General features: G+C 43.4%; 1 protein-coding gene across 2 annotated transcripts; it reads left to right on the forward strand.

The window, feature by feature from the left end:
* Window positions 1-4,619: 4,619 nt before the first annotated feature.
* On the forward strand, window positions 4,620-13,803 carry abhd17ab (abhydrolase domain containing 17A, depalmitoylase b). 2 transcript variants are annotated; one of them, XM_024421465.2, is made up of 5 exons: window positions 4,620-5,585; window positions 5,783-6,159; window positions 7,783-7,977; window positions 8,372-8,551; window positions 10,417-13,803. In XM_024421465.2, exons 2-5 carry the CDS (start codon window positions 5,789-5,791, stop codon window positions 10,640-10,642), a joined length of 972 nt encoding a protein of 323 aa, XP_024277233.1. In that variant the 5' UTR covers window positions 4,620-5,585; window positions 5,783-5,788; the 3' UTR covers window positions 10,643-13,803. The 2 variants fall into 2 exon arrangements, with proteins under 2 accessions (XP_024277233.1, XP_024277235.1); XM_024421467.2 differs by having other exon boundaries at window positions 5,786-6,159.
* Window positions 13,804-14,742: the final 939 nt, after the last annotated feature.

A 14,742-nucleotide genomic window follows, 5' to 3' on the forward strand; every position in this document is an offset into this window, starting at 1 on the left:
TCAACAGTAATACAATCAAGGCACGCCATAGGACAGGAAGAGCTCTACAGAGCTGATTTATGACATCTGAATGTGCATCAGAGGGCAACAAGATCATATTGTACAGCAATTTCATCAGGTAACATGAATACAAAGCAAGGGGTGGTTAGAATAGGATGGGGAGGCCAAAAGTCTAAGTAATCAATAGAGAGTCAGAGTCCCAAGTGTGAGAACAAACAGTCTGTCCCACGGTTGGTTAAGAAAGTTCGTAGTCAACAAGACATGCAGGAGTCATGAGAAAAAAAGCACAATTTAAAAAAAAATATATATATATATAACGTCTTTGGGCTAGCAATTGTAAGTTCAGAGTCAATCGCCCCAACAGTGCGTGTGTGCTGGAGGTGAGCGAAAGCTCGGGAGTGTGGTGGGGGTACCTGTACCAGAGGGGGAGACAGGCCAGGGCAGATGGTGAACAGATTGCCAGGTGGAATCCAAGCAGCAGTGCAGCAGGCAACGGGACTATGTGTCACACCCACTTGGGAGATGCTTTTATTTCTGGAGGAAGATTTCTTGTAGAAAATGCCAGTGAATGGTCTTTGAACAGCGGGAGGGGGCTGCAAAGACTCCTGCCACTTGTTGGACCCAAAGGCCTCAACACCTGTCACTTTACTACACCTCAGTGCTAATTGAAGTTGTTTCTGGTCTATCCTAGCAAGCCTGGCAGCCTTAACTCAGCATTCAGTCCCCATAAATTAAAATATATAATTGTACTTTATTGTAAACTGGTCTTTTTTTTCTCTCTTGGCTTTCAAAATAGCATCAGACCAAACACTCTACTCACTCAGATCAAGGTTGGATAGTGTCTTCAGGTCTCTGCTGTTTGTTTGCTTGAGCACCCTCTGTATAGCTTGGGAAAAGGAATCCTTGGTAGCAGTAATCCCTCTGAGTAATTTTGGGCAAAATGAAGTTGTAGGTTTGGAGTTTTGATCTGGAATGTAGGCCAAGCTGTGGAGGGTAGCATCCTGCATATATCCCTGCTGAAAATGCAAGTTTATCTAACTCCAAATCTATAATTTTCTAAAAAACATGTTGAAAATGTGAAAGCTCACATGCATCTGTTTCTCTCTCTTTCTTCAGTTTGCTATATCTTAATGTGTGGCCATGAACACACGTTTCCATAGTTGTCAGTCACCCAACATTGATCCCTCAGCAGCATTTCACACTACACACAAAGAGTTAGCAAATACACAGAGGCCAAAGAAAAATATTGGAGCCCAAACACTATCTTGCGCTGAGAGCCGTCTCACAGCATCAGTTCCCAAAAAACTTATCCTGAAAAATAATTATTCTGTGCCAGGAATATTTCATTATGGAATTCTCCTAGAACAACAGTTTGCTGTTCCCCCGTTTGTGTGTGTGAGGTTGAAGAGACAAATTTTGGGCGAGTTACGCCTCTTGCTTCTCCTCTTCCTCCACTCCTGCAAATACAACGACCGTCTGTGTTTGATGATCTGCATCTCTCGCCAACTTTCTCAAGACGTATGTCCATCTTCTATAAATTAATTTGAGAAAATATTAACTCAGCTATCCAGCTTTGTTTTTTCAACAGATAGCTAGCTAATTGAGTTGCCTTTACCAAAAGTAGATAACGTAATGTTAGCCTTAAGTTATTAGTCATTTTTAGCATATTTGGACAGTTTTTGATTAGACAATAATTGGTAAGTTAATGATACTTTGTCGGGTGGTGAACAGAGTTCCAGCAGTTTGTTTCAGTGTCCAGATATCTAATCAATAACTGTACTGTCAAAACCCTACTCATAAAATGTGCTAGGTTGCTAATGAAGCAGCACTGCTAATGTTAGCTAGACTGGGTAGTCCCTCACGTAAATTACACTGCTCAAAAAAATAAAGGGAACACTTAAACAACACAATGTAACTCCAAGTCAATCACACTTCTGTGAAATCAAACTGTCCACTTAGGAAGCAACACTGATTGACAATAAATTTCACATGCTGTTGTGCAAATGGAATAAACAACAGGTGAAAGTTATAGGCAATTAGCAAGACACCCCCAATAAAGGAGTTGTTCTGCAGGTGGTAACCACAGACCACTTCTCAGTTCCTATGCTTCCTGGCTGATGTTTTGGTCACTTTTGAATGCTGGCGGTGCTTTCACTCTAGTGGTAGCATGAGACGGAGTCTACAACCCACACAAGTGGCTCAGGTAGTGCAGCTCATCCAGGATGGCACATCAATGTGAGGTGTGGCTAGAAGGTTTGCTGTGTCTGTCAGCGTAATGTCCAGAGCATGGAGGCTCTACCAGGAGACAGGCCAGTACATCAGGAGACGTGGAGGAGGACGTAGGAGGGCAACAACCCAGCAGCAGGACCGCTACCTCCCCCTTTGTGCAAGGAGGAGCAGGAGGAGCACTGCCAAAGCCCTGCAAAATGACCTCCAGCAGGCCACAAATGTGCATGTGTCTGCTCAAACGGTCAGAAACAGACTCCATGAGGGTGGTATGAGGGCCCGACGTCCACAGGTGGGGGTTGTGCTTACAGCCCAACACCGTGCAGGAAGTTTGGCATTTGCCAGAGAACACCAAGATTGGCAAATGCGCCACTGGCACCCTGTGCTCTTCACAGATGAAAGCAGGTTCACACTTAGCACGTGACAGTCTGGAGACGCCGTGGAGAAGGTTCTGCTGCCTGCAACATCCTCCAGCATGACCTGTTTGGCGGTGGGTCAGTCATGGTGTGGGGTGGCATTTCTTTGGGGGGGCCGCACAGACCTCCATGTGCTCGCCAGAGGTAGCCGGACCTCCATTAGGTACCGAGATGAGATCCTCAGACCCCTTGTGAGACCATATGCTGGTGCGGTTGGCCCTGGGTTCCTCCTAATGCAAGACAATGCTAGACCTCATGTGGCTGGAGTGTGTCAGCAGTTCCTGCAAGAGGAAGGCATTGATGCTATGGACTGGCCCGCCCGTTCCCCAGACCTGAATCCAATTGAGCACATCTGGGACATCATGTCTCGCTCCATCCACCAACGCCACGTTGCACCACAGACTGTCCAGGAGTTGGCGGATGCTTTAGTCCAGGTCTGGGAGGAGATCCCTCAGGAGACCATCCGCCACCTCATCAGGAGCATGCCCAGGCATTGTAGGGAGGTCATACAGGCACGTGGAGGCCACACACACTACTGAGGCTCATTTTGACTTGTTTTAAGGACATTACATCAAAGTTGGATCAGCCTGTAGTGTGGTTTTCCACTTTAATTTTGAGCGTGACTCCAAATCCAGACCTCCATGGGTTGATAAATTTGATTTCCATTGATAATTGTGTGATTTTGTTGTCAGCACATTCAACTATGTAAAGAAAAAAGTATTTAATAAGAATATTTCATTCATTCAGATCTAGGATGTGTTATTTTAGTGTTCCCTTTATTTTTTAAGCAGTGTAGTTAGCTTATCGTCACTGCAGCTTTTGAGTCAACATCTTGAAATGTAAATGACAAGTCTTGCTTACTGTGAGGTCAATAACTCTGAATAACATCCTCATGGGCTATAATAGTAGCAAGCTAACAAAGTTTACCTCCGGTTCTCCTTCTCATCTTTGTCTCTCTCCCCCAGAGAATGAACAGTGCGCATGCGCCAAAATATAATTTATTTGGACATATCAAAATTCACTTTGGAAAATCACTCCGCCTCCTAAAGTACACAGTAAAACTGGCTTCAGGCCCCACTAAAAGGGCATGGTAGGCCGGCGCTTATGTTTGGAGTGTAGCCTGGCTTGTTTTACACCACCCCAGCAGGGCAAAAGACTCGGGGCTGAGACCAAAGCCCAATCTGGTGACTTCAGTTCTTGCCACTTCTGTCATTTACCCATAGATGTGACTTCAGTTTTGGAGATGGAACACTCAACCATTAATGGTGATTGTATATCTTGCCTTTCATCTGTTTTATGTGTGTTGAGTTGCATTTACTATACATATATCACCTATGAGACATAGCTTCTAACTGCTATGTGCTGGAAGAGGTCCATGCAACAACAACAGATAGTGAAAATATGCTGACAACTATTTTCCAGAGTAGTAAAACTCCAGAACCCCCCCTTAGTACCTCACGACAGGAAATCTTTTCTCACCAGAAGAATGCCAAAGCTGCTAGTCAGTCTCCTCCTTCAAACTTTTCCAGGCCCTCTTGCTTCCTTCATTCCTTCAAGTGTGGTTACTGTTTTCAAGAGTAGACCTTGATTCATGGCCGTTTCTTATGAAGTCCTAAGAATGATTCAATGGATCTTTACAAGCAAGCCCACACAAACCAGTAACTGTATTTTACAAAGATAACATTGTCACTCCACACAGGAATATATTTTCATTTAAATCAACAAGAGGATTAATTTGAGATAGAAAACAACAACAATTTAATAAATTGAACAATAAGTGATTCACATGTCATGATTGTATATTATGGTAAGTGATACCCATGTCATCAGCCCATCTGACCTGGTAGTTAGAGAAACAATAGTGATACATTGCTCATTGAGTGTATCTATTGAGGTCTAAAAATTATACTGTACGTTGTATTCTGTTTGATAACATTACGAAGTTCCCCCTGCTTATCATTGGAAGCTGCCCTCTCCGTCACGTCCTGTACCTGTCATTTCCGGAGATGAAAGAACACTGCACATCCAATGGATTAATAAATGACAGTAGCTGCTAATCATTTCAACCACTAAAAACCGATTTGATTATCAAAACGGATATTCGTGACGCTTGTTTTTTTGTTTGTTCCCAGGCTATATATTTGCGTCGGTGTCCACTAATGACTGTCCTCCTAAAAATTTGTGTTTTCAGGTCTGAATAACTAGCTAGCTAGTTTGCTAGCTACCCAATGCTAGCTGCTTAGCTGATACATTTCTGTGACCTAATTTAGCTAACGTTAGCTGGCTACTTAGCGATACAAAATGTGTTGAAAATTAAGCTTTGATTTGGTTTCTGTGGTTAAAAATAATATTGTTTTTGTGTGTCGTCATTAGCATTGCCGGGATGTGTTTACTTATTCCTTTGCAGGCACGACTTTACGCTTCGAATCATTTGGCTGTACTAACGTTAGCAGTAGAAGGTCAATATTGTTGATGCCAGCTACAGCTAACTATAGTGGAATACTTCTCAACAAACCGTTAGGCCTATGCGCAATGAGATGTAAAGCTACTGTTAGGCTATTCGATATGAGATGTAAACAGAGTGGGGGCTTCAGCTATCCAGATTCACAGTTGTTCATTAGTTAGCTAGCTAGTCATTAGCTAACAGGAAAAGTAGCCATACCCAGTGTTGGCTGAAGTTAACCTTACTCGAACACTTGAAAACACCTCAATAATAACAGCCAATACTTGGAATATGGATTTCATGTGGACTTCAGCCATACTACAAAATCACCTGATTCTACTTTCAAAATAACATTTTCAGACGACCGTCTTAATTTCAGATTTTTGCTGACAGGAAAACTTTCATGTTTTGTTTTGGAGAGTAGGGGTTGGCTTTGGATCAATTGTTGATTTTTGCATGTGTTATAGTTTAATATTTTTGCAAATAGTATCCTCTCACAGGTAGGCATAACTTTTTTATTCTTTAATATAAAATGTGTTAGTTTTATTGTTAGTTAGAATTGACGATAACTACTTAAAGTATTTCTGAACAATTTTAACAGTAGTGTAATTGTAAATACAACTTTGCATGTCACATTTTTTTGTACTCCTTTGTTTTGAAATCAGATCAACATACAATGTCGTCTTTGCCCCCACAGTAGAAAATGAATGGCCTATCTGTCAGTGAGCTATGCTGCCTGTTCTGCTGCCCTCCCTGTCCGAGCCGTATTGCCGCCAAGCTTGCCTTCCTGCCTCCTGAGCCTACATATTCCCTCTTGCCGGACCTCGATGGGTCTGCGGCCCCAGGGACAGCAGGGTCAGCGGGGCTGAGATCCAGGGGAGGGGTACCTGGAGCAGCTGTAGGGGGTTCAGGCAGCAATGGTCCTGCAGAGGGCAAATGGAAGCTCCACCTGACAGAGCGAGCTGAGTTTCAGTACTCCCAGAGAGAGCTGGATGCTACAGAGGTGTTCTTCACCCGCTCCAGCCGTGGCAATCGAGTGGGCTGCATGTACATCCGCTGTGCACCCACCGCCAGGTTAGTCGCGCAGAACAGTGTGTGTGCACGTGCGTGTACCTTTGCTCATTTAGGTCCTTTTGTCTGACCATGTGTCCCACTTCCTCTGAACTCGCCCCTTTTCTTTTCGTCTTCGTTTTGTAATGCCATTATTTTTCCACTCCCTTGTGTCCTATTTCCTTACTTCCTGTACTGGCATCCTCATTGTGTGTGGCTATCTCAAATCTGTTCTCTTCCTGCTTCCGGCATTAATTTGTTTAGGCCATCTCTTTTGACCTACAAATACCATTCTACTTATTCTTACCCCAATTTATGCTAAAATGTTTGCCTGTGGTTCTGTCAGGTTTGTCAATTTGTCTTTGATAGTCTGGTTGGCTGAGTTTATACCTCAGTATGTCTTCATATTGTATGACTTCAGGTAGCAAAATTGTTTCTCTTGTTGTGTTCAGTAATCAACTAAATTGCTTTGCGAAGACATGGACTGGGTCTTGTTACACTTGAGTAATATCAGTGTCACGCATGCAATGTAATATGTATTCCTTGTTCAGGGTCACATTTTGAGCAAAACACCCAAGAGCAAAGATATAACTTACTGTATGGGAGAGGCCCAGTCTATTTAAAGAATAGAGAGTATCCAGTTGCTTTAGGGAGCACAGTTCACATTCATGAATATAAAGCACATGGATGATGCCTGGGGTATAGCAACCCAATTATTTGTGTAGTACAGAACAAGCAAAAAGACCTGATTCAAACTTAGGGAACTAGTCCTCTCTTGAGTCTGTGGCCATAACCAATTTACCTTATACAGCATATTCATGTCCCATGCAAAGAGGTAATTCCTGAGGTTTCAATGGAAATCTGCTGTTCACACAATGCAGGTTAGGATAGGTAAAAATACCAGGTTAGAGTCCATAGCCGCAAGAAATAGGGGTGTTGGTGGTGCTGCAGCGCCCTCTGATAAATTTTAAATACATTTGCCAAAATTATATAGTCTAATTACTCCTGTCTGTAGCCTGCATACATCAACAAAATCATTCAAAACACCAGAGAGACACAATTTGGGCAGACAGCGCCTAGTACTTGTTGCTATGCAGCCATAGAAATATAATCTATAGAATGGATTTGGACTCTCTAACCCTGGCAATTTGACTGGTAAACTCATGGGTACACTCACAATGGTTGCCAGTCATGACTTGAATCCGAACCTCCATTCTATGGATTCTATTTTTGTGGTTGTGTCTGTAAGTGAACAGCTATAATCTGCCTTTTGCACATTTCTAAATACAATTGTGGGAAAAACATAGTTTATAAAGCAAATGCCTGCTGCTGAAAATAGTAGACTAATCTGTCTATAGAAACTACCAAATGTTTTCGCAACAACTCTACATCTTAGGCATAGGAGCATTAGCCATCACCGGTGAGTAGCCTATCTTCATTATTGGGTGAGTCGGTGCCACTCGATAGTTTATTAAGTAGCCTGTACTATAGCTTATTTATATTTCATCCTAATATTGTTCAATCTTTGTCTCCCCTCTTTTCATTGGCTTGGGCTTTTGGTTGCACCCCCAACTCAAAACATCTTCCCCGCGGCTATGGTAGCGTCCATCTTTTTAACCTAGTCGTTGCTCTGTGGCCTCTCACCAGGTTTACAGTGCTGTTCTCCCATGGTAACGCGGTGGACTTGGGCCAGATGAGCAGCTTCTATATCGGCCTGGGCACACGCATCAACTGCAACATCTTCTCCTACGACTACTCCGGCTACGGTGTCAGCACGGGCAAGCCTTCCGAGAAGAACCTCTACGCTGACATTGAAGCCGCCTGGCAGGCCCTGCGCACACGGTACATACGGCGACCGCCACTTCGCAGTCAGTGTGGGAGACCTTACAGAGAGAGGAGGGGTGGTGTGGGTGGGTGGAGTAATTTCACACAAGGAAGGGCTCATGCAGCTAATGGACTGTCATTAGATTGATGGGATGCTGTCCTATCAACGGCTGCCCTTGGATGGATGTTACGAGTTATGGAGCTACAGCTGGTTTTTGTATTAGGCGTGCCATGTTCACAGACATTTGTTACCTGTCAACTCCTGAATCTATGTGATAAAAATATATATTATCATTCCATATTATCACAGTTTAGGTTTCATAGGAGTGATTTATGTTCAAATTGTTTGCCACTACAAGCTTTCCCTTGACATTTTTGTATTTTATTCCACTCTCTTCCTGGTTGTGATCAGATATGGCATCAGCCCAGAGAACATAATCCTGTATGGGCAAAGCATTGGCACCGTTCCCACGGTTGACCTGGCATCACGGTATGAGTGTGCTGCTGTGGTGCTCCACTCCCCCCTCACCTCTGGCATGCGGGTGGCCTTCCCAGACACCAAGAAGACATACTGCTTTGATGCTTTTCCCAAGTGAGTCATCTACCACACCTTCCTCTTATCTCCATCTTCACATTATTGCAGACTTCAAAAAAAAAATATATATATATATATATATTTGTCACATACACATGGTTAGCAGATGTTAATGCGAGTGTAGCGAAATGCTTGTGCTTCTAGTTCCGACAATGCAGTAATAACCAACAAGTAATCTAACTAACAATTTCAAAACTACTGTCTTATACACAGTGTAAGGGGATAAAGAATATGTACATAAAGATATATGAATGAGTGATGGTACAGAGCAGCATAGGCAAGATACAGTAGATGGTATCGAGTACAGTATATACATATGAGATGAGTAAGTAAACAAAGTGGCATAGTTAAAGTGGCTAGTGATACATGTATTACATAAGGATGCAGTAGATGATATAGAGTACAGTATATACGTATGCATATGAGATGAATAATGTAGGGTATGTAACATTATATTAGGTAGCATTGTTTAAAGTGGCTAGTGATATATATAACATCGTTTCCCATCAATTCCCATTATTAAAGTGGCTGGAGTTGAGTCAGTGTCAGTGTGTTGGCAGCAGCCACTCAATGTTAGTTAGTGGTGGCTGTTTAACAGTCTGATGGCCTTGAGATAGAAGCTGTTTTTCAGTCTCTCGGTCCCAGCTTTGATGCACCTGTTCTGACCTCGCCTTCTGGATGATAGCGGGGTGAACAGGCAGTGGCTCGGGTGGTTGTTGTCCTTGATGATCTTTATGGCCTTCCTGTAACATCGGGTGGTGTAGGTGTCCTGGAGGGCAGGTAGTTTGCCCCCGGTGATGCGTTGTGCAGACCTCACAACCCTCTGGAGAGCCTTACAGTTGTGGGCGGAGCAGTTGCCGTACCAGGCGGTGATGCAGCCCGCCAGGATGCTCTCGATTGTGCATCTGTAGAAGTTTGTGAGTGCTTTTCAAGATTTGTCAAGATTAGCAGATCATTATAGAACTAGAAATGTCAGTGAAAAAATATTTCTGTCCAACTGAAAGAAGAGCTGCAATCTCTTTCATAGCTTCCATGTATTTTATTATTCAGCCTCTCCCTCCTCCCTCCCTCCTTGGGGAATCAGCCTTAGTACATAACGGAGTCATCTCTCACTCTCACTCTGTATCAGATCATAAGCAGGTGTCAGAAACACTGACTCCTCCAGTCATTTGTTGTATCATCGCCCGTTATTATGTCAAATGTGGTTGTGTGGTATCTGAACCATTAAGATCACATGCTGGTTCACTGAATAGGATTCCATTACAGTCCAGTTCCAGTACCAGGCAGTGCAGTGTGGGAGTAGAGTAGGTGGTGGGGAGGGAGCTGGGGATGCCTCTTATCTGTGGTGAAAGCCTCCGGTGTTCTCCTCCACGCTCCTGAATTGCCCAGTTGGCACTCCCCAGCCCACACAACACTCAGCTCCTATACTCAATACTCCATCTAGTCAGAGTGGACTCCAAGTGAAGTTATACTAGCTTGGTTCAGATCTGTATTTGCTGTTATGTGGGGGATGGAGGACTCTCTTCCATCTGAACTAGCAGATGGAGCTGATCTGAGAGAGGCATTTACATGCAGCAGGATTGTGTTCTCATTATTCTCCCCTTCCTGTCCTGTTTGTCCCTCTACCTGTTAGAGAACAGTCGCTGCTCAGTGCTCAAGGCTGCAGGGCATTTTGCACTAACTGGCCATGCTAGAACAGACTGTACAATGCTTTCTATCCACGGTTACCCTTTAAGAACATACTTGCCCATTAGTTATAACAATGTTGTTACATAATTCCTACCGTACATTGCCATCTAGGGACTACCTTTGCTTCCCTTATCCCCAGTCACTAACTCCTTTGCCCATTGTGTCTCTGTCAGCATTGAGAAGGTGTCTAAGATCACGTCACCGGTGCTGATCATCCACGGGACTGAGGATGAGGTGATCGACTTCTCCCACGGTCTGGCTCTGTTCGAGCGCTGTCCCAAGGCCGTGGAGCCACTTTGGGTGGAGGGGGCGGGACACAACGACATCGAACTGTACAGCCAGTACCTGGAGCGCCTGCGCCGCTTCATTGGCCAGGAGCTGGCCGCACAGCACGCCTGAACACCCCCACACCGCCTCCAGGCTCCAACCCTCCTCTGGCTCTCCTCTGTTCCCCTGGGTCTCCTCTGTTCCCCTGGGTCTAAGTGGGTCAGGAGGAGTGGATGGCTGGGCTCTCAGAATGAATGATCCTTCACCTTTTGGGGCGACTTTGTCTGGATGTTCGGCAGCCCTGTCTTTTAGTTGTTTTCCTATTTTTCTGTCTCTGTCACCTGTCATTAATCCTGGTCAGAGAATCTATTCCACCTCCCGCCCCTTGGACAGTGCAAGAATGCACCCAGGCATGGAGGACTCTACCTTCTGCCTGTTTTATTTCTGCCTGTCTAAAGCCCCTCTCTATTACCCCAGGCATGGAGGGCTCTCTACCTTCTGCCTGTTTTATTTCTGCCTGTCTAAAGCCCCTCTCTATTACCCCAGGCATGGAGGGCTCTCTACCTTCTGCCTGTTTTATTTCTGCCTGTCTAAAGCCCCTCTCTATTACCCCAGGCATGGAGGGCTCTCTACCTTCTGCCTGTTTTATTTCTGCCTGTCTAAAGCCCCTCTCTATTACCCCAGACATGGAGGGCTCTCTACCTTCTGCCTGTTTTATTTCTGCCTGTCTAAAGCCCCTCTCTATTACCCCAGGCATGGAGGGCTCTCTACCTTCTGCCTGTTTTATTTCTGCCTGTCTAAAGCCCCTCTCTATTACCCCAGGCATGGAGGGCTCTCTACCTTCTGCCTGTTTTATTTCTGCCTGTCTAAAGCCCCTCTCTATTACCCCAGGCATGGAGGGCTCTCTACCTTCTGCCTGTTTTATTTCTGCCTGTCTAAAGCCCCTCTCTATTACCCCAGGCATGGAGGGCTCTCTACCTTCTGCCTGTTTTATTTCTGCCTGTCTAAAGCCCCTCTCTATTACCCCAGGCATGGAGGGCTCTCTACCTTCTGCCTGTTTTATTTCTGCCTGTCTAAAGCCCCTCTCTATTACCCCAGGCATGGAGGGCTCTCTACCTTCTGCCTGTTTTATTTCTGCCTGTCTAAAGCCCCTCTCTATTACCCCAGGCAAAAACGACCTCAAACAGGTTAGGTGTTCTAAACACATGTACTGTATATCATCTTCTGAGACGTTTACACATGATTCAATTTGAACTAACAACCCTAACATGGGCAAATCATTGAGTAATGAAAGTCTGTTTTGAGCACTGACATTTTGGTATTTAATTTGAATGGGGAATGTGTGTATTTCTCTTTTCTAACACAACGATGACACTGAGCCACTACTTTACAAATCCTGTGGTGTTGACGTATGAGTATAACTGTCCTATTTGAAAGCAGGTTTGTTGCTAATGTTTTTTGTGGAATCTTTTTTCTTTGCTCTCCTTCTCTTTCTCTCCTCCTGTCTCATCCTCTCTTCCTCTGTCTCATTTACAATTAAGCTGTCAGATTAATAGTCCATGTCTATGAATAATTTCTTTCATAGACAAATCTTACGTTTTTATAATTATTAAGCATGGTTTAATTCTAATCTAAAAAGTGATTAGAGCATAAGTCATTTTTAAAAAGTTGCTGAATGTTGCTTTGGCTAAAGTCCAAAATCTCTCTGCCAAATTAATTGTTTCAAAAGCATCATTAAGTCGCTAACATCTCTCTAAGACGTGATTGATTTCTAACTCGGCAACCACTCTCATGTTTCACTCCCTGATTCATATTCTACAGTAGTTGTACTACAATTGATGTTATGAACATGTGAGTTTACCTTTAGAACACAAACTAAGTCCTGCCATGTTCTCTGAGTTAAGGAGGCATTAGTTGGCCTATACTCACACAGAACTCAATTCACATCTTACTGGGTTTCTATATGGGATGTTTTCCAATGGATTTTTAAAATCTTTGTAAGTGATTTAGAGTTGTGCATATTCAATTTCACTTGAGTTATTTCATCCCTCTAAAAACACAAAATCATTGTAAATTACTAGGCTTATGCTGGTAATGGCCATTCGCATAGTAAATTGGGTCAGGTCAGTTGAGATTAAGCTGGTTGGGTGGATGGAGTATTAACTGAACTTGCTGCTAAAGATGAGGATAAATGGATTGAAAAGGGTCAAACCCTCCACATCCATTATATACATTAATGCTGCTTAGTTTGAGGGGAAATGTAACAGTCATACATGTTATTTTACGCTGTACAGTGGAATGGATCCAGTGATGTACAGTACTCTTTGCTGGTGTCATGTTGCATGTTTGATTGGTTGCTCTTTTGCTTCATGTTAGGGGTAATAACACTTCATTATAACACTAGTAGAGCTATGGAATAAGATGTGCTCTAATTTATTATTCACTAGGTTTATTTCCAGCAGGCTCCCTTTTCAGCTCCAACTAGCCCTTTTCACTGACTTCCTACTGTTGCCACTCTATTTCAGACAGACTTAAGATTCCACAATTTCTGACCGACTGTGTGAAAGTCGACCGAATGCCCAACTTCCCTGGCATACAGGGTCCACCACCACTCACAAGATAGTGGAGGTCCTTTGTTTGGGTTGGGTTTTTGGGGGAGTCAGGATTACTTGTAGACAGCAGTCAAATTTTAACAGTAAATGTTCTGTCTTGAACAAAGCATACCTCTTATATTGTTATGTTCATCAGAACCAAAGAAAGTCCTTCATCACCCATAGTACTTGTTGTCCATCACCATATAAACAGTTAGGGAACAAAAGTTGTGCGCCCTGAATCAGCCAGGATATGCTCTTGTTCAAGCTGCTAATAGTTTGGTTTGGGACAGCTTAAGCGTGTTTACTCTCTATGAACGATTGTATGGAGAATACAAGCAATACAGCAGATTTGTGTGTGTCTGGGTGGCCTGAGAGAGGAGTGTGTGTAGCAGATGATGGACTGTACTTCGAGTGTAAGGAGTTCCAGACACACATTCAGAGCTTTTGTTTAAAGAAACTAAGTTATAGAAATGTATTTTTTATTCAAATGTGTTTACTATATTACATTGTTTGCAGATTGTTTATTTTTTTGCTGAGGGTTAGGATCCAAGTGGATGATGGGGGTTGGTATGTTATTGTATCCAGTTATGCATTGTTTATTATTTACAACTTTGTTATATTTAGTTTTAAATGTTTTCCTCACCCTCCCCCCACAAAAAAACATCTTCGAAAATAAAATAAGTAATTGATAAAATTTGACTTCCATGTCTGACTTAATTTCTAGGATGTTTACCCCATTTGGTGTAGCACAGCTCTCTGTAAGTTCACTCTATTCACCAGTTTCCCTTTCATCTCTGTGATTCAGCTTTGGCATGCTGTAAAGAAAGAACAGAATGAGTGTTGGATCAGGTTTCAGAGGACTAGTCTACCAGATGCTATACATATACTGCTGGTGGGTGACCAGGTGACTGGGCATTGTATTGGGGAATGGGGAGCGCATCAAAATAGGCTTAGCTATTTATCTGTGACAAAAAGATTCAAATAATCTGTCTGTTTTTATTTTTGTAGTACAAGCCCTTCCAGTCTGTCCAACCTCTCTTCGCAGGCTAGGATGGAGAGTAGGGGGATGTAGCACTGCCAGATGGGATTTAAGCGCTGCTCCCCCTTCCCGCAAACGCAAACACACACATACACACACACATACGCTTCTCCCAACTCTTCTCAATGGGCTACATACATGAGCACACAGTCTCTCTCACACAAATGTGCTTATCGCTTTGCACAGAGATTAAGGCAGATGCAACAGCACTCCCCTTCTGCCAGGCTGCAAACAGCACAATAGGAAGTTAGAGACTGAGTGACCCACTGTAGCAGTACAATCACATCCACTGTCACCGACTTGCACTTATACAGTCTACATGGACCATTCATGCATCCATGTTAACTTAGACATGCAACTAGCAGGTTGCTACTAGTAATAGTACTGCTACTACTATTGCAAATAGCAAGTGTGTCCTTTTTGCTAGACAGAGCAGTCAGAACTGTTCATACATTCTTTACATAAATTAATGGAAGATTTTGCAATTTTATTAAGTCTATATAGGCTGTGTATCAAATATTTTCCATTAATGTCACTGATACAGATGGCTGAATAAACCATCTTGCTGCCACCTGGCATATTCTGCCAGATCAGCGCTC

This window comes from Oncorhynchus tshawytscha, linkage group LG05, assembly GCF_018296145.1.
Source record: "Oncorhynchus tshawytscha isolate Ot180627B linkage group LG05, Otsh_v2.0, whole genome shotgun sequence".
NCBI classification, from domain to species: domain Eukaryota; kingdom Metazoa; phylum Chordata; class Actinopteri; order Salmoniformes; family Salmonidae; genus Oncorhynchus; species Oncorhynchus tshawytscha.